Here is a 20,609-nt window from a genome sequence, read left to right on the forward strand (position 1 = left end):
TCCATAAAGTGACCAAAAACCTCCTCAACAAGTGCCAAATGCTGACTTGGAATTCCAGGTATAAACTTGTAGGTAAAATACAGCAGTTGCTGTGGGCTCCGTATACATACAGTAATCACTTTTTCCCTTTTTAGTAATTCATACATATTAGCAGTTACCTAAACTAGAAACTGTAACACTACCACAAACTATCCCCTGAAGATTTATTACTAGTCTTCATTTTAAAAGAGACTCCTGACACAATAAACTCATAAACATTCATATCTGTCTTGAGAACAGTAGTTTTCCAAAACTGCTATCAAAGAGTCTACTACATGAACTGTGCTGTTCAAACCTTATATCCAACTAGAGCTTTTTGGGGATTTATAGAACTACCTTCAGAAAGGAACGTGCAGCATTTGTACACCTGGCATAGACTTTGCTCATCATTAGAAAAGTTTTTACAAATACCAGGGGGGTTTTCTATTCACATATACAAGCACATACGAGTAAAAGTTAAAAAATATCAAAAATGCTATTTTGCTATTCATATTCTTCATGATAAAGGCAGTATGACCTTAGAAGTACAATGACCAGCCAAAAACAACCATATTTTTACAGCCCTCATGAACTTTGTTATATGAGTGCAGACTTCCCAGATAACATTTTTTTTTCATGATTATAATTTTAAGCTCACAAGCAGTTTTTAAGAAAGATACAATTACTTTGATTGCTTGTACTTGGAATTTAACATCTCAGTTTGCATGCTAAACTTTCAAGAGACCTCCTTGTAACTTCAGAATGTATTTGTGCTGTAAAGAAGTGATTCTGAAGAATATGCAAAGTATCTGAAGGACAGTAGCAGCAGCTCATACTAGAGACAGGAGGGAAATCTTTAAAGTTACTATTCCTTGTTGAGGGCAATGAAAATGAAGTTCTGGAAAGAACTATTATTACAGAGGTATATTCAGTCTCTTAACTAACAGCCAGTCTCTTAATTAAGTAATTGTACAGTGGGTTAATGTCTTCATTTTTTTTGCCTTGAGATGCCTCATTTGGAAACTCATCTTGCAGTCACACGTTCCTGGTGTTTTGAGCATAAAGATGTTATAAAACCATCACAAACCTTGCAGAAGAGATTCCAGACAGCAAATCAGAATATATCATTGTGAGAACATGGATGAAGTGAAAATAGTATTAATTAAAAAAAAACCCACCCCAAAGAAAAATACACAGCCCCTCCTCCAAAACCAAAAAGCCACCAACAAAAAACCCAAGCAAAAAAAATCCCACAAACCACAAAACAACAAAAATCACTACACCAAAAAACCCCACCCTAAAACAACAAAAAACCTGACACATTAAAGTCAGGTGCATTAACTGACATACATCATCTAGCCAACACATCATAGAATCATACAGGTTGGAAAAGACCCTTACAACCATGAAGTCCAACTTACTTCCCCCACACTGCCAAGGCCACTAAGCCGTGTCAGCAGTGCCCTGGGCAGCCTGTTTCAATGCCTGAACACCCTTCTGGTGAAGAAATTTTCTGTAATACCCAGTCTAAACCTCCCCTGGTGCAGCTTGAGGTCATTACCTCTTGTCCTATTGCTTTTTCCTTGAGCGAGGAGACCAGCCACCTCCTGACTCTATCCTCCTCTCAGACAGTTGTAGAGAGCAATAAGGTCCCCCTGAGCCTTCTCTTCTCCAGCCTGAACAACACCAACCCCGCTGTTCCTCACCACATGTTTACTCCAAGCACCTCCCCAGCTCCGTTAACCTCCCCTACACCCGAGCCCCTACCCACAACAAACACAACTGCCAGAATCCGCGCCCAAAGCCCCTTCCGCTTGGGCGGTGCTTACTGCGCCCTGTCGGACACTCTGCGCATGCGCTTGGATGATGCGGTGGTTGCCTCACTGTGGGGGGACGGTGTTAACCTCGGTGTGAGCAAGTTGGTTGTGCTCCTGACGTCTACCGGCTGCACCGGTCATGGGGAAGCTGAACGTGGTGATGCTCCGGTACCTTTCTAGGGAGCACTTCAGAGTGCTGACGGCGGTGAGTCGGTGGGGAGGAGATGAGGCCTGGCTGAGAAGGCGGGGAGGGGATGAGGCCTGGCCCAGTGCTGCTCACGGAGTTCCGCATGGCTAGCTAGTTAAGCAGGGTTGGGCGGGCCTCGTGCGTTCATGGCAGACGCAGACGGCAGCGGGAGAAAGGCTGCGGGCGAATGGTTCTCGCCGCTTTGCCGAGGGCCCGGTTTGGCGTTTCCCGGTGAGGAGGGCCCCCTGAGGTCGTGCTGGTCCTTCCTTCCTCTGACCACCGTGAAGGGATTATTAATACTGGGGCTGCCCAGGTGGTGTAAGGTATTGTCGCCAGTTTCTCCACGCATGCTGACTGCTTTTGGCACCTTGTCTAGTGAGGAGTGAGCAAAAGTTTACCAGTGAGCGGCTTGCTGCCTTATCTAGTTGTGTGATAAGTGCTGGCTGCACCAATTGGCCTGCCAGACTGTACTGACAGCTGAAGTATTAGTGGAAAGGCAAACTGAGCCATGATTGTAAGTACGGGAAAAGAGTCTCATTTCAGAAATGTAGAACTCCTGAGACTGAAATCTAATAAGCTATTCATCTTCTGTCCAATAGTGTAGAAATTTTGAGGCTGAATTATTTGAAGGATATCAAAGGGCAGTAGTGCATATTAAAGGTTTGGTTAAGTAATTAAAAAGGTAACGATTTATCCATGAAAAACTATTTTCGTCTCAAGTGGGATCTGTTATTACTCCATTGTTGAACACAGGATCTAACAAATCTATTTTTATTTATTCTTTTAGGTGGAAATGGGCATGAAAAACCATGAAATAGTTCCTGCTAGCTTAATTGCTTCCATTGCCAGCCTTAAACATGGTGGCTGCAATAAAATTTTGAGAGAGTTGGTGAAACACAAACTTCTAGCCTATGAACGAACTAAAAGTGAGTTTGAATTTTGTATTGGGTTCCCTCTCTTGTTCTGTCCCCAATGTCTCACAGTGGTAATTGCAGAAGTACCACAGCTTGGTATGTGTGAGCATCCAGAGCACTTGCTAGCCTTACCTTCTGGACCTACCCTGGAAAAATGGATTTGTGCAGCATCAAATGTTTTAGCTGTCTGCTGAGCTTGTTATGCCTGTAAGGATGACAGACAAAGATGAACCATTAACTTTATTTTTTGCAAAGTCATGAAAAATAGAAGAATCATCAGTCAAGACAATGTTCAGATGTGCACAGTAATCAATCCAAATCCCAGGTCCCTGCTGTTTCTCTTATATGCATATCTTCCAAAATGCTCCTTGGGTTTTCCCAGGCTATTTAAAATACTACCATTGCCTCTATTAGAGAGGGGCTGATGGCATGTTTGTCTTTTGCCCATTTGTCAATTTTCATAGACCTGTAGGAACTTAAACATTTTTACCATTCTGTCAGAGTGGACTGATGTTAGCCTATGGGTGAAATATTACTTGGGTGTAGTGCACTGTAAGCTAAAAGAAGACTAAATTGAGACTTACTTTAATTGTAATGTATACATAATGAGAAATTAAATGTGTTGTATTTTATTCTTACCAAGCTGTCCAGGGTTATCGGCTAACTAATGCAGGATATGATTACCTTGCTTTGAAAACTCTGTCTTCTCGACAAGTCATAAATTCTGTTGGAAACCAGATGGGTGTTGGCAAAGAATCAGGTAATTAAAAAAATTAATTTCTAAGTAAACACACCTGTAATGTTGCATATACTTTGCTAGAAACTAGGCAAGTTTTACTCTGGAGAGTCACATCAGTTAATCTGTCAAACACCAAGATTTGTTGTTCACCAGTTGAAGTGCTGTGTGAGGCTTCTGGCTGCATTTGAGTATTTCTTCACAGGAGTGGTGTTCTACTTTGACCATTTTGTCTGATTCTTAGTTCATCCCGTACAAGGTACTTCGCATGCAGATGTTGTTTGTCTCTGTCCTGGATTGGCTGCAATAGAATTATTTTTCTTCCTAGTAGCTGGTACAGTGATACGTTTTTGCTTTAGTCTGAGAACAATGCTGATAACACACCAGTGACTTAGTTGTTGCTCAGTAGCTTTTACCCTGATCAAGGACGTTTCAGCCTCTCATGCTCTGCAAGTGAGAAGGGGCACAAGAAGCTGGGAGGCAGCAGAGACAGGACACATGGCTCAAACTAGTCAAAGGAGTGTTCCATACCAGAGCGTGTCATGCTTGGTATAGAAATCGGGGGGTTACCTGGAAGGGAGTGATCACTGCTTGGGTCAGTGGATGGTAAGCAATTGTACTGGGCATCACTTGTGTTCATTGGGGTTTGGTTTTGTTTTGGTTTTGTTTTTTTTCCCCTTTTAGTTTGATACATCTCTACTTGTTATTTCCCTTATTATTAAGACTAGTAGTATTAGTATTGTATTTTACTATATTTCAATTATTAACCTATTTTTATCTCAACCGTTGGTTTTAAATTGTTTTGATTCTCCTCCCCATCCTGCCTGGGGAGGGGAAAGAGAGAGGTGAGAAGGTGCTGCCTGGTGCTTAGTTGCTGGCTGGGTTTAAACCATGATAGTCTCATGGTTTGTGAAGAGTTTTGGACCATTTTAGCAAAAAGATAATTATCTTTTTCATCCCACTTAAGTCTATTTTACTTTACTATCTTAAAACTATTACAATACTTTATTGGTTTGTTTTATGTTCATGTTGATGTTTATTTGATAGAGCACATAAGTTGTGTAATTGAAGAATGAGAAGGTGATTATTTGGGACAAATGGTAGAAATAAAACATAGGGTGTTTGTTAGCCGTGTTTAAATTCAGAGGCTGGTCCTTTGGGTTGTTTGTCAACTCAGTAGAAAAAAAGGCGGCTCTTCCACAGTGTGATTAAGAACAGCAGTATCTGCCCTAGATTTCTCTCTAGGATTGCTTATATTTTTAATCTGCTGTGCAGATAGCCTGTGGATGTTAACATGAGTATAGGAACGGTAAGATCTACTGCTATATAAGGTGTTTCAGATCACTTAGATATTTCTTCTAATAGGGTACCGTGTAGCTGTCTTTTCTAACTGTAATAGAACTGGCCATGCCAGAAATAGCTTGCTATGTCACTTCTCACAATTACTATCACTGCACTTTTTTAATCAGATACTAGCTTGTTGGATACCATTTATTTCTTAAATCTATGCCATTATGTGCCTTGCAGATATTTATATTGTTGCAAATGAAGAGGAACAACAGTTTGCATTGAAATTACATAGGCTTGGAAGAACTTCCTTTCGCAGTCTGAAAAATAAACGTGACTACCACAAGCACAGACATAAAATGTCATGGCTGTATTTATCCCGGCTAGCAGCAATGAAGGAGTTTGCTTATATGAAGGTAGGTGACCACTCACACAATATCAACAGTGGTGTAATAGCCTGGAAGATATGTTTCTGTCTTTTGATCAGTTTATATTTGCAATGCTTGTAAGATTTACACTTTTTTTTTTTTTTGTCCCCAGTGGACTTACAGCACTGAAATTCTGAGACATATACTTTGTCTTTTATACTTTCCAGTGACAAAATGAAGCTTTGTTATGGAAATCATAGAATAGGTAGGGTTGGAAAGGACCTTAAGATCATATAGTTCCAACCCCCCTGCCATGGGCAGGGACACCTCGCCCAGGCCTCTGTCCAACCTGGCCTTGAGCATCGCCAGGGATGGAGCATTCACAGCTTCCTTGGGCAACCCATTCCAGTGGCTTACCACCCTCACAGTAAAGAACTTCCTCCTTATCTCCAATCTAAGCTTCTGTTAAAGTTTGAACCCATTAACATTTGTCCTGCCACTACAGTCCTGTGGAACAGAAGCAGGTGTCATGAAAATGTTTCAACAATTGTTACATAGGGATAGATAATTTATGTATCACCAGTTCTACTGTTTTTCCTTCAAAATTTATTGCATAAGCTTGCAAAAATACCTTAAAAAGTAATGAAATTTACAGTTATTTGGCAGAATTATTGGGAGTTTTTTGTTCAGCTGTCATTCTTTTTTTTTCTTTTTTTCCTAATTTCCCGTGTTTACAGTTGTTCCTGTGCTGTTGTGGAAAATCTTTCAATCTAGACATGTGTTCTGATCTGAAAAGGAATGCTTTGGTCTATACTGTGGGAAAAGATTGCGTTTCCAAGCATATGTTGCTACTACAAATTTTTTTTACCTGCTTTAAAAAAATACAGATGTTCTACAGTGATTGGAAGTTAATAGTGAAAAACATGATTGTTTATAAAAAATCTAGTTTTCTCTCCTCCTTTTGTCCTATTCAACAGATCTAGATATATTTTCTTGTTTCTCTTAATAAGCACACTTAGTGTCTAAATTTAGGATTTTAATTTTTTTTGCAGCAAAAGCTGAAATGGCTGTTACACGGTCTTCCTTCTTAAATGTGTCACGATGTATCCAGTTAGCATTTGAGTAATGTATGCTGCCTCCACAGTAACATTTATCTTAGGTGGAAGTTTGTCAATATATATAATGTTTTCTTAACTATTTAATTTTAATTTTTCAATGTATTGTCTCTTTCCAGGCTTTACATGACAGAAATTTTCCTGTTCCAAAACCCATAGACTACAACAGGCATGCAGTTGTTATGGAGCTTATTGATGGCTATCCTTTGTAAGTACTGAAGCTTGAATTCTGTCTTATTAAACCCTAACGGTGTTGGGTTCAATAAAGTAACAGGGTTAGGTTTTTTCATTGTCATGTGAGTGAATTCTGACTTCACCATGCAGAATAATGTTCTCTAACCTACACTTACTAGCATTCTACTTGTAGTCTTTCTTCTCTTATCATTTTATTAACAGAAATTGTTTTTTTTCTTAGTCCAAAGAAACTAGTGAAATTTACTAATTTTTTAAAGAATATGGTAAAAGAGTAGCATGACACAGGTTAGTATTCCAACCGTTTCCTACACAGAAACCACATATTCTGTATGTTACTGGATATGTACAATATTGAATATAATATCGTTCAAGTTCTTGAGTTCCAGTTTGTGATCCTTGCTCTGGTAATTCAGGTAAGGTTATAACTTACTGGTTTAGAAGTTCTGCTCTGTTTATGTATAATCTGGTTCTGCTCCTCCAAAAAAGATTACTTTGCTTGAGTTGTTCAACATCTAGGAAAATTAAATATCTTTGACCTTTGAGCGTAAAGGGATGGTTTGTTCTGTTTGCAAACCAGAATGCAAAAGGCCTATATAGTAGAATAACTTGAGTACTTATCCAGAGGCTTAAAGTGTAATTCTAGAACTAACAAGTCCATGCTCTTGTGTAGTAATCAAGATCTAAAGCAGGCAGTTTAATCAAAAGGAAATTAATCCCAAAGTGTAACAGTTGAAGAGTAACATGGAAGAGACTTCATTATATTTTCTCCCCATCTTCATTTGTTTTAATAATTCCACATCCATCATCTACATAGAGCACTTCGAGTTCCATGTTGACATCTGCAGTGGAAGTTTACCATGCTTTTCCTGTTTTGTGATTCTAACTTGGACATAAGGTTTGGATGAGGATTATTTAAAATACACCAACATAATAAAATAATCTCCAAAAAGTTGGAAGGATTACAGCTAGTTGCCAGTTTTTCTATTGACCATTGCCTGTGTTGAAAAACTAGTGCAGATTTGGTCACCTTGGAAGACGGTATGCTGCCTTTGACAAGTACAACCTTATCCAATGTTCTGGCAAATTGGTCTCAGTTTTTCCTAGCCTACCTCTTTATTTCACATTTCACAGAACCAGAGAGTGTTTGAGGTTGGAAGGGACCTATGGAGGTCATGTAGTCCAACCTCGCTGCTTGAGCAGGGCCACACAGAGCTGGTTGTCAAGGACCATGCCCAGATGACTCTTGAGTATCATTAAGGAGGGAGACTCCACAACTTCTTTGGGTATGCTGTGCCACTGCTCAGTCACACCCACAGTGGAAAAAGTGTTTCCCATGTTCATACAGATTCTCCTGTATTTCAGTGTGTGCGCATTGCTCTTGTCCTGTCACTGGGCATCACTGAAAAAAGCTTGGCTTTGTCCTCTTTACACCCTCCCTTCAGGTGTTTATATACATTGAGTAGACCGCCCTGAGGCTCCTCTTCTCCAGGCCGAGTGGTCCCAGCTCTCAGCCTTTTTACACAGGAGAAATTCTCCAGTCTCTTAATCATCCTTGTGACTTTTAGTTGGTGTCTCCAATATTGTATGTGCAGTGATGTAGTGCTCCATGTGTGCAATCACCAGTGAATAAAGGGGAAGCATTACCTCCCTCGACTTGCTGGTAATGGTTTATTTAATGTAGTCAAGGATACCATCAGCCACCTTTGCAGCAACGGCACATTGCTGGCACATATTCAACGTGGTGTCCACCAAGGACCGCCAGGTCATTTTCTGCCAAACTGCTTTCCAGCTGAGTGATACACAGTGTGTACTGGTGCATGAGGTTGTTCCTATGTGCAGGACTTTGCACTGATCACTGAACTTCATGAGGTTCATACAGGCCCATTTCTCGAGCCTGTTGAGGTCCCTCTGGATGGCAGTACAATCCTCTGGCATATCAGCCAAACCCAGTTCAGTGATGTCTGCAAACTCTGCCTAATCATCCAGCTCATTAATGAAGATGTTAAATGGGGACTAAAACCACTTTCAACTGCTGGGGCCACACTGTGAGTCAGTGGTCTCCAAGGAGTCTTTGTGCCCAGGCTTTCGGTTTTCAGTCTACCTCACTGTATATCTAGACTGTACATCAGCAGCTTTTCTATGAGGATCATATGTGAGGCACTGTAAAGGCCTTACTAAAGTCCAGGTAAATAATATTCACTGCTGTCCATGCCATCTAGCGGGCCAGTCACTTCAACACAGAAGTTCATGTGGTTGACTATTCTGAATGATTTTCTTTTCCTTAATGTGCCCGACAGTGGTTTCCAGTGTTACCAGTTCCTTCACCTTTCCAAGGTTCAAGGTGAGGCTGACCAGCCTGTAGTTCCCTGAGTCCTTTTTCTTGCCCTTCTTGAACATCAGTGTCATTTGCCTTTCTCCAGTCTTCAGATGCTTCTCCCAGTTGCCATAACTGATCGACGATTATCAAGAATGGCCTTGCAGTGCCATCTGCCAGCTTCCTTAAAGCTCAGGTGTACATCCTGTCAGGGTCCATGGACCTCTATGTCCCATTTGCATAAGTATTTAGCGAACTCCAAGGGTAGATCTTCCTTGCTTCAGCCCTTCCCCCTGGTCACTGGGACCTGAGATTCCTATCTTGCAACATATCAGTTAACATGACTTCCAAATTGAAAGAGCAAGTGGGATAGGAGGGACTCTTTGCTAGGGACTGTAATGATAAGACAAGGGGTAATGGATTAAAACTTAAACAGGGGAAGTTTAAATTGGATATAAGGAAGAAGTTCTTTACTGTAAGGGTGGTGAGGCACTGGAATGGATTGCCCAGGCAAGTTGTGAATGCTCCATCCCTGGTGGTGTTCAAGGCCAGGTTGGACAGAGCCTTGGGTGGGATGGTTTAGTGTGAGGTGTCCCTACCCCTGGCAGGGGGGGCTGGAACTAGATGATCTTAAGGTCCTTTCCAACCCTGACTATTCTATGATTCTATAATACAGACCTGTGCCTGTGAGAAGAGTCACCAATTTTGGTATAAATATGAAAGGGTTCAACAGAAGGCTCTTGAAGAGCTGCTAGATTTCCATTGTTCATGCTTTGTACTGTACAAACGATCCATTCTTACAATACTGTAGTGCTGCATTTAGATCAAAATATTTCACAATAACTGTAAGTGCTGACAGTTTGTGGTACAAGATAACTGCCATTTTACTTGGTTTGTTTCTAAAGACATGTTACACTGAAGGTACTTAGCTTTCTCAGATATATATTCAGCAATACTTTCAGCTTTATTTTTTATTTTTCCCCATAACTTGGTCTAAAAAATACATTTTTGCAAAAGAAAATGTCGTGGAGGTTTTGCATTTCAATACAATACCTATTTTCTACTGAGACTGTAAGATGGTACCTGAAACAGGAGACATAAACATTTATGTATCCATTATTTAAATAATGTATCATGACAGTAGTGCCTGAGAGGGAAGACAATGAGCATAACCCGAAATGAGATTTAGTCTGGATAGACATTTTCTCCCCTTGCAGAGGGTGAGGCAGTACCACAGTGTGCTTTGGGAGATTGCACAGTCTCCATTCCTGGAACCTTTCAAGCTGCAACTAGACAAAGCCCTGAGCAATCTGGTCTGATCTCACAAGTGACTCAGCTTTTAAGGAGCTTCTTAGACTAGAGACCTAAGGACCCTTTTAACTTGTATTACCCTGGAATTCTGTCAGATGTATTTCATATATTTTGTCAATATTTTAAAATTAAGTTTTTCAGGGTTCACAGTATTTTATTTAACTTTTCAGGTGCCAGGTGCACCACATGGAAGATCCTGCCTCTGTCTACAGTGACTTAATGGATCTGATTGTAAAACTTGCCAATCATGGTTTGATTCATGGCGATTTCAATGAATTTAATCTCATATTGGATAATGATGACCATGTCACTATGATTGATTTCCCTCAGATGATATCAACATCACATACAAATGCTGAATGGTAGGTTCAAATTTAAAGATATTTTCTAAGTAAATCTGACAAGTGCTCATGACGGTAAATAGTCAACCATGATTTGTTTCCATACACCTGTCTGTGATGCTTTTTCTACTATTGTTGTCATGCAGCATGAATAACATTCCAAACATAGTTTGATTTATGAATTAGTAGAAATGTCTCTTTAGGATAAATATGTAATTCACTGCTTCTCAGATAGAATGATGTTTTTCAGTTAAGAAATGCTTAGAAATAAACTGCATGCAGTTTTTTTCACTATGCTTTTGTCTTGGGATCACTAACAGAAATAATTTCCAAATGAACTCAGTAAAAGGTGAGAAATATGCAGTAAAAGTTTGACATTGCAGTAGACTTCATTACCTTGATTTTGTGCGTGTACAATTCTGTATTTTTTTCTTTTCAGGTATTTTGACAGAGATGTGAACTGTATTAAGGAGTTCTTTAAGAAACGCTTCAACTATGAGAGTGAGGTCTTCCCAGAATTCAAAGATGTCAGGTATAAACTTCCCGATGTATTTGAGTTTCCTATTTGTACTGGTTTTATGAGAAAAATGGGTGTCTGTAGGATACCTGTAGAAAAAAATTAAAGAAAAAAAATTAAAATATGCCCAACTGTGCATTTTTAAATTACATTTTTGTCATTCCTATTTTCTTCAACCAGAGTTACTGTAAGTGGTTTCCAGAAAGCCAGAGCATGCTTTAAAATCAGCTACTGCCTCCTTTGCCTTTCCTCTTGCAGCTAAGGAAGAAAGATGAATCCAAAAGTTTGATCCAAATGGTAAAGAATCTGGGAAATGTTACCAGTGATGCAGAATCAGTTTCTCCCATCTCTCAAAGCTATTTGACAGTTCCAGTATTTGGAGGGTTAACTTGTGTTTCAATTTTAAATTTATTTTTAAAATGCTAGTAAATAGTGGTTGCCTTGTCAAACATTATTATGTTCGAAGTTTCATATTAATATCTTTTGTCCCTTTTGAAAAATAATTTTCAACTTAAGACTGAACCTGTTGGAACTAAAAGGGTTTTATTTCATTCTGAGTACTTTTTCAATGTGGTACCACACTGGAATCAGTCTCTGTGTGTTCTTTATTCTTCTGTTTCCTTAAACATAATCTGAACCTAAAGCCAGATTGTATTCCTGCTAACATAAAATAATTTCCTATAAATAAATAAACAAATGCTGGTTTTGAAGATGGAGTAATTTTCTGTTTGTTTCTCTCAGGTCACATTCTGTTAATACTTTACCTAAGCAAAGCTTAGCACTATCATCTGGTGTTTCGTGTGTTTCAACAGAGTACACCCTCTTTGTTAGTAGTATGTGTAATTACAGTCTAGCTTGATTAGTAATTTTAATCCAAAATGTAGCATATTGGTAGCTTGCTGAATCAGCTTATTGAAAGAAAACATACTTCTTTCACAGGAGAGAGTGTTCCCTTGATAGAGAGATTGCTGCCAGCGGTTATACAAAAGAAATACAGGAAGATGGTGAACTGCTTTACCCACAAAGTTCTGATGAGGATGATAATACAACAGAGGCATCAGAATTTGATGCTGAAAATAAGCTCAACTTCTTCAGCAAAGATAAAGAAAATAATGCAGACTTCATGTCTGAAGTGGGTGATTTCTCTGGAAGCAGAACCTCTGACCACTTTTATAACAATGAAGAGGCTGACACAACTGAAAGTAGTGAAAATACACAAAGGCTGGATATGTCAAAGTTAAGTTCAGCCTTAGAAAAAGCTGAAGAGCAAACCATGCTTTGGAAGTCCGATGAAAGTGCAGGGAGTTCTCCAGTTGATTTTTTTAAGGGAATAAGCAAAACTGAAAATGCTGCTGAAATAGAAAGTAAGACAGGTGAAAGAAGGTGCTCTGATGATAAGGAAGATGAAGACAAATGCCCTGATCTGGTTGACTTGTCAACTTTAAACAAATTCGGACATTGCAGGTAAGGATTCATGTTTACTATCTAGGAGTTGGTTCCTCCTCTCTCCCTAGTAATTGTAAATCTTTCAAGTAGCTCAAAAAGGACTACTCTTTGGCTACCCTTGTTTAAACTGAAGACTAATAATTCAGGTTTTTTTTAGAAAAAAATGCAGCGAGTATCTTTCCTATTGATCTCATTATAGGTAACCTGTTGATCGATACAAATTCTTCCTTTCATATAATGCCTGTTTTGAAGAACTAGTCTTAATATTTAAAATGTAGTTGTTTTGTAGTACTTGCAGATTCTATTGGGAGTTCTCAGATTATATCTCAAAAAGTTCAGACTTAAATTGTGCTCATAAAGGCAAAGGATGTTTATCTTGCTAGTGGAATAAATTATTTGTTTTTTAGAAATGAAGAGAGTATCGCTCACATTGCTGAGCACAGAACAAGGACTGAAAGTATCACATCAGTAAGAAGTGCTGGGAGCTGCTCAACCATACCAGCAGTAAGTACTGTTGTTATGTTACCATCTAGTTTACTCTCAGACCATGTTAAAATGAACATAGCTGTTAGTACCTGTGCGTACAAATGTTCTCCAGCATTAATTATCTTTAAAGAAGACTGTTACCATGTACCTCTCTGGTTTGCATTTCCATGCCCACAGAAAAACAGGACTGATACTTCTGTAATTGTTTATGGGGAATGATTTCCAGATCTTTCCTTCATGTATTGGTCTTTAGTGTTTTACCAAAGCTCTATATCAGCATTAACAACTCTCATTTACCCAATAAGAGGTTAATGCATGTTAATGTACTAACATACAATCAGTTCATTCACAATTGCTAGTCACGATTAATACTATTTAATTTAAAATTGGATGCTTGACTCAAGATTTAATTTGGCCTTTTTCACCTGTTGATACTGAAAATGCAGTGTCATTGTGTCATGTATTAATCCTAAATGATCTTCAGAAAGTTCTGATGCTTGTTGTTTATTTGTAGGAACTGGTGAAACGGAAGATAAAACGTCAACTGACCAAACAGCAAAAGTCTATTCTGAAGCAACGGTTGCAAAAAGGAGAAGCAAATATTTATACCAAGCAACGTCGAGAAAATATGCAAAACATTAAGTCAAGCTTGGATGCAGCTTGTTTCTGGGAATAACTCATTAAAGCTCCCATAGAACATGAGAAAATTCATAATGTCTATGGTTGAAAGAATTATGCTAATAACCAATAATCCTTTAATATACATAACCAAATGTTTTTCTGGAAGCTAATAAACCTTATTATGGTTACTGTGATTTTGATTGGGGGATTTTGGTTTGTGATTCTGGTTGAAACTGTTGACTGTAATTTAAATTGTATCAGTAGTACTGCCAAGATCATTTAACTACAGCACTTTCCAACAATTATTTTTTTTTTTTAATAAATCAGTTGTACTGTGGTTTAGAATTTGAAAGTCCTGGGGAGCAAGGGCATCTTTGTCCATTTGGCAGAAACTGGAACAGTCTTTGCTTCAGCCCATCACCAACATCACTGGCACAGGTTGCCCAAGGAAGTTGTGGCTGCCCATCCCTGGAAGTGTTCAAGGCTAGATTGGATGATGCCTTGGATGACATGGTCTAGTGTGAGGCATCCCTACCTCACGACCCTCCCTGCAGGTGGGTTGGAACAAGATGATGTTACAGTCCTTTCCAACCCTAACCATTCCATGATTCTGTGATTCTGATCACTTTCTCCCCCTGTATGTCGGTGTGTGTAGCAAAGAAACAATAGGAGTGAACCCAAACATCTGCCTTTACACCTAGTTAGGACACAGCAAAAATAAGCAATACAGGGAGGTGGACCCTATGAAAGATTTTGGAGTTAGGTGCAGTGCCTGTTTGGCAGAAGTGAGGAGATTCTTTAGGAATCTAGTGCATCAATGAACTGCAAAAGTTCAGCCCAGGATTCAACTAATTCTGCTATGTGGACAGCTTGTGGATAAACAAACTAAACCTGAGATGTACTGAACCTTGGAGTCTTTGCAACTTGTAAGTGCACAAGTTCTTCCTCATAGAAATATTTCCTGCCCTAGTATTTGAAGACTGAATACCTGACTTCCCTAACATTTCAATTGCTTTATTTATTTCAAGTGTCTGCTACAGTCAAGATATTAAGACATAGAAGTAATTAATAGAATCATAGAATGGTTAGGGTTGGGAAGGACTTTAAGGTCATCTAGTTCCAACCCCCCTGCCATGGGCAGGGACACTTCACACAAGATGATGTTGTCCAAGGCTCTGTCCAGCCTGGCCTTAAACACTACCAGGGATGGAGCATTTACCTCTTTGAGCAACCTGTACCAGTGCCTCACCACCTTCACAGTAAAGAACTTCTTCCATAGATCTAACCTGAACTTACCCTGTTTAAGCTTAAACCCATAGCCAATTGTTCTATCACTACAGTCCCTGATGAAGAGTCCCTCTCCAGCCTCCTTGTAGCCCCCCTTCAGATACTGGAAGGCTGCTATGAGGTCTCCACGCAGCCTTCCCTTCTCCAGGCTGAACAGCCCCAACTTTCTCAGCCTGTCATTGAATAGGAGGTGCTCCAGCCCCATTACCATCCTTGTGGACCTCCTCTGGACTTGCTTGTTACTAGTCTCCAGCCAGACATTGAGCCCTTGACCACAACTCTGCATGCAGCCATCCAGCCAATTCGTTATCCAGTGAGTGGTCCATCCATCAAATTTACATCTCTGCAGTTTAGAGACAAGGATGCATCAAACACTTTGCACAAGTCCAGACAGGTGACGTCAACTGCTTTGCCCTTGTCCATCAGTTCTGTAGCCCCATCATAGAAGGCCACCACATTGGTCAGGCAGGATTTCCCCTTAGTGAAACCGTGCTGGCTGTCACCAAGCACCTTGTTGTTTTTCATGTGCCTTAGCATGCTGTCCAGGAGAATGTGCTCCAGGATTTTGCCAGGCACAGAGGTGAGACTGACTGGTCTGTAGTTTCCCAAGTCTTCCATTTTCCCCTTCCTGAAAATGGGGGTTACATTTCCCTTTTTCCAGTCATCAAGAATTTCACCTGATTGCTGTGATTTTTCAAGTATGATGGACAGTGGCTGAGTAAATTCATCTGCCAGCTCCTTCAGGACCTGAGGATGAATTTCATCAGGTCCTATGGACTTGTGCACATTCAGGTTCCTAAGATGATCTCAAACCTGATCTTCTACGGTGGACCTAAGGTCTGCATTCTCACCGTCCCTCCATCTGCCTTACAAGACTTGGGTGGTGTGTTCAGAGCATTTGCCAGTGAAGACAGGCTGACTTCAGCCTCCTCCAAATCCAGGGTAGAGGGTAGCTAGGTGACTTGTATTTGCACGCATATCATAAACCATAATACTATTTTAACTCCACATCATCTATCTAAATAGGTACTGGTTGGGTTTTAAGTTTTCAGAAGATTGATTCAGATCTTTTTTCTAAAGATAATTACATTCTTTGTAACATCCACCTGGTGGTAAAAATTTCTGCTTGACAGCCTTGGAAATCTGGTATCGCTTTTCTTTTTCCAGTAGTTTGTTCAGTCTACTGTTTAATTGGGGTTTCTGTAAAGCTTCAAAGTATCAAAACCTTAACAGTTATGTGTACACAGATGCAATTTAATATGCTGCTTCTTGAGCATGAGATGTTTTTCTACAAGTAAAGAAATGGGGGTGTGGGTTTGTTGGGGTTTTTTTTGTTTCTATCAGACTTGAGCTTAAATGCACGCTTCACATTCACTAATAACCTGGGCAATAGTGTCCATGGTCAAGTCCATCCCTTGATCACAAGCCCATCCATATGTTCCATCTCTGCCTTGATGGCCTAAGGTGTCATGTGCCCACCAGGCTAAAAATAATTCACCCTTATGTTGCCATAATAACTAGATAAAATCAGACAAAGAAAGAAAATTCAGAAAGCTATGCATCCCATGACAGACAGGAAATGATCCAAAATAGAAACAGGAGTGAATAAAAGTATATATATTTCTAAATGAAAGCAATATAATTAGGTTGATAAAGGAAAAAACTAAAAATATGGACAGTGAACTAATGCAGAGACCAAAAACGCAGATTTAAAAACCAGCATACTACACAACAGACAAAAAAGAAGTAAAAAGTAGGGATGACAGCTTGATAAAAGAAGACATGGAAAGACAATTTAAAAAAACAACAGCACTATGGAAAGCCAAGAAACAAAAACAGTGAACAGGATAAAAGTAGACAAAGAAATGGTGTTCAAAAGACGGATTAAGAAAGTAAAGGAAATGAAATTGAGTAAGAAGTCAGAGCAGTACAACACAGACAAACAAAACTGGAAAACCAAAGGTAAAGGACAGACAAGAAAAAAGTTTAAAATTACAGACAGTGGACTGGATAAAAGGAAACACAGAAAATATTAAAGTTATCAGGGACTATGAAAATAAAGGAAAAAAATAAGGACAGAAAATCAAATAAACATAACAAATTTTTAAAGTGATGGGGATTCAGAAATGATTACAAAACAGAGACAGGAAACTACATAACGTAGCCACACATACACACAAAAAAATAACAGCCATGTTAAAACAGGAAAAAAAACACGTGACCGACAGGATACGAATTAAATCTAGAGACTGATGAAAGCAGACAGAGCAACAAAATCTGGAAAATCCAAATGGTAAGAGAGGAATGAGTGAATGACAAAACAGGCTGAGGGAACCAAATAAACGAATACTAAGACAGAAAGTGCACAACCCGAGAGCCCTAAAGAATGCGAGAAATAATGAAGACAGAGCAGTGGATAAAAGCAGACAGACACGAAGAGAACTTTGACGTGACGTGACGTGACGTGACGTGACGTGGCGTGACGTGGCGTGACGTGCTAGCCGACAGACACGAAAGGGTTGCCAACGAAGGCGCGGACCCCGCGGCGCTGCCCCGCGGCTGCAACGGTGGTGCTCGGGGAGGAGTCGCTGCTCACAAGGACGCCGCCGCGGAACGGGCGGAGCCCTGCGGGAGGCGTCGGCCGCCACGGCTCGGGTTCATCACGTGACTCATCACGTGACGCGCCCTCGTTCCCGGTCGGGCACTCTCAAGATGGCGGCGGCAGCGGCTGCGGTCCGGGGCCGGCGCTTTAAGTGGTCGTTGGAGCTGGCAGCGGCGCCGGGGGGCAGGTGAGGCCTGGATAGGGGGGGGTGGTGGTGGTGGGGGGGAAACGACGCGGATTTGGTGAGGTCCTGGGGTCTCCCTGTCCTCATCTGCTCCCTTCTATCCCCATACAGGCCCCGGGGAGCCGCAGAAGGCCGTGGGCCGCTGGGGTTCGCCGAGCGGCAGCTAGGAGAAGGAGGCGTCCACGAGAGCGACAAAATCCTCATGGAGAAGGTAGGCGGGGAGGGGGAGGAGGGGAGGAGGGACACCCGCCGGACGTCTAGGTGACCCGTGGCTGAGTAGCCCCAGTCCACATGCCCAGGTGCTGTATGAGACCTGTCCCACCCGCATCATGGACGTCTGAGCTCTCTCTTTCCCTGCAGCGCTGCTGGGATGTGGCACTGGCACCGCTAAAGCAGATCCCAATGAACCTGTTCATCATGTATATGGCTGGCAACACCATCTCCATCTTTCCTGCCATGATGGTTTGTATGATGGGCTGGCGCCCACTGCAGGCCCTCATGTCCCTCTCTGCCAGTGAGTACAGCCCCGTGGTTGACAGCTCCCCGGGTGTCCCCACACGGCCAGCTCCTGCCACACCACACTTGCCCCACTTACCTGCTGTGGTCCACTGCCTGACATCTCCCCCAGCAAAAGTCATCCCCACATATTCCTGCAACAGCCCGTGCCCCACATATGTGGGACATTGAAACCTGGACAGGGCTTTTTACAAGGACATGGCATTACAGGACAAGGGGGAATGGCTTTAAAGTAACAGAGAAGAGATTTAGATTATATGTTAGGCAGAAGTTCTTCCCTGTGAGGGTGGTGAGGCCCTGGCACAGGCTGCCCAGAGAAGCTGTGGCTGCCCCATCCCTGGCAGTGTTCAAGGTCAGGTTGCACAGGGCTTGGAGCAACTTGGACTAGTGGAAGATGTCCCTGCCTGTGACAGAGGGTTGGAACTGGATGAGCTTTAAGGTCCCTTTTAACCCAAACCTGTTCCACTGCAACAGTTGGCCCTGTGTCACTTACCCCACGGGTCCCCCAGCAGTCATTCCTATGGTATCATCCCTCATTAGTTTCTCCACATGTCCCAGAACAGTTGCCCCCATCCTGTGCATCCCCCAGCAGTCACCCCAATGTCACTTTACCACCATGCTTTCCCCCACAGTTGTCCCTAAGACAGTTGCACCCATGTTGGTCACTCCTGTGTGTCCCCCAGCAGCCACCCCTGTGCAGTCCACCCAGTGCCCACCCACCCCCCCTGTGACTCCCCACCTGTCATTACCCCTGGTCCCCAGTGAGGACAGGTCCCCCATCCTCCCCATCTCTCCCTGTCACCCCTGCAGCACTGAAGGCACTGGAGAGCTCAAGCCGGCGGGCACTGCAGGGTCTGGTGTTCCTGGTGGGCAATGGGCTGGGGCTGGCACTGGCTCTCTACAAGTGCCAAGCCATGGGTTTGCTGCCCACTCGCCCCTCCGACTGGCTGGCCTTCGTTGCCCCCCCACAGGTATGCCCAGATGTCAAAGTCTCCCCACCTTATTGCCTGATGCCAGGGTTCCCCTTGGCCTGGATACTGGGGTTCCCACACTTACCCGCTTTCTCTCTCTTCCCTCTGCAGCGGATGGAGTTCACTGGTGGGGGCCTCATCCTGTGACCCAATGCACCCACCCACCAATAAAGGTGATGGCAGGCTGGTAATATTGTTTTTGAGGGGAATTATGAAGGTTTAGGGGTGCAGCCCAAAGAGGCACTGGGACGGGTCAGAGCAAAAACTGTTTTTGCTGTCTGCTGGGAGCACCGGGAGAGCACTGGAGAAGGACTAAAGCCTGTGCTTGGAGTGCCCTGTGAGCTCTGGGGCATGTACTGGGAGGCTTGGGATCCACACCAAGAGTACGCTGGAGCTGAACTCGGAGCCTTGGGGCCCATACTGGGAGCCTCAGGGCCTGTACTGGGAGCGTTGGGGGTCACACTGGGAGTGAACTGGAGCTGTACTCAGAGCTTCAGGGCCCATATTAGGGTGCATACTAGGAACACCAGGAGCGCACTGGGAGTGTTTGGGTCCATACCGGGATCGTACTTGGAGAGCTGCAGCCCAGGCTGGCACTGTACTGGGAACACTTGGTCCATAGAGGGAATGTTTGGGCTCATATTAGGATCTTAGTTTAATTGTAGCTCGTACTGGCAGCATACTCAGAGCACTGGGCCCACAGGGGGAGTGTTGGGGCCATACTGGGCTCCTAGATGAAGAGCTGTGACCAAAACTGGCATTGTACTGGCAGCATTGCTGCTGTACTGGAAGTACTTGGCCCATACTGGGATCATGCTTGAAGACCTGTGACTTAGGCTGGCATCATACTGGGAGCACTGGTAGTATACTGGAATCATACTCCCAGACTGGCACTGTACTGGGAACTCTTGCGCTCATACTAGAACACTGAACCTGTACTGGGATCATGCTTGAAGACCTGTGGCTCACGCTGGCATCATACTGGGAGCACTGGGCCCATATTAGGATGGTGGAGAGTGAGTTAGGGCGGTGTGTATGCAGTACTGGGATCTATGAGGCCATACTGGTGTGCTCAGGGCCTTGGGGAGACCCTATCATCCACACTGTGGATGTGACCCCTGACACTTCCCTTTTACCACAATCAGAGAAGCCCCAGTCCCTCTGTCAGCAGCTCCAAGAACTCCATGTCTGACCTGCTCCAAGAGCTTGAACCATGGCTGCCCCCCAACTACCTTCCACTGACCCTAACCGCCCTGCAGTTCTCACAACTGCCCCCAAACTATTCCACACTTCTCCAGGTATCCCATAATAGCTCCATATTCCCCCCGTGTCCCATAGGTTCTGTCCCTGCACCACAACCACCCCCACATTTCCCC

The 20,609-nt window shown here is 42.4% G+C and overlaps 2 protein-coding genes across 2 annotated transcripts; both read left to right on the forward strand.

Moving 5' to 3' along the window:
- The first annotated feature begins 1,879 nt into the window (after nt 1-1,879).
- RIOK2 (RIO kinase 2) lies at nt 1,880-13,867 on the forward strand. The gene is made up of 10 exons (XM_065661886.1): nt 1,880-2,040; nt 2,810-2,948; nt 3,580-3,696; nt 5,200-5,375; nt 6,562-6,650; nt 10,433-10,624; nt 11,043-11,135; nt 12,060-12,584; nt 12,974-13,070; nt 13,567-13,867. Exons 1-10 carry the CDS (start codon nt 1,975-1,977, stop codon nt 13,726-13,728), a joined length of 1,656 nt encoding a protein of 551 aa, XP_065517958.1. The 5' UTR covers nt 1,880-1,974; the 3' UTR covers nt 13,729-13,867.
- Nucleotides 13,868-17,621: 3,754 nt separating this feature from the next.
- Nucleotides 17,622-19,424, forward strand: EMC4 (ER membrane protein complex subunit 4). The gene is made up of 5 exons (XM_065663305.1): nt 17,622-17,749; nt 17,858-17,957; nt 18,107-18,260; nt 19,073-19,233; nt 19,345-19,424. The coding sequence occupies exons 1-5, from the start codon at nt 17,673-17,675 to the stop codon at nt 19,378-19,380; spliced, it is 528 nt and encodes a 175-aa protein (XP_065519377.1). The 5' UTR covers nt 17,622-17,672; the 3' UTR covers nt 19,381-19,424.
- The last annotated feature ends 1,185 nt before the right edge of the window (nt 19,425-20,609 follow it).

This window comes from Lathamus discolor, chromosome Z (genome assembly GCF_037157495.1).
Source record: "Lathamus discolor isolate bLatDis1 chromosome Z, bLatDis1.hap1, whole genome shotgun sequence".
Lineage (NCBI taxonomy): Eukaryota > Metazoa > Chordata > Aves > Psittaciformes > Psittacidae > Lathamus > Lathamus discolor.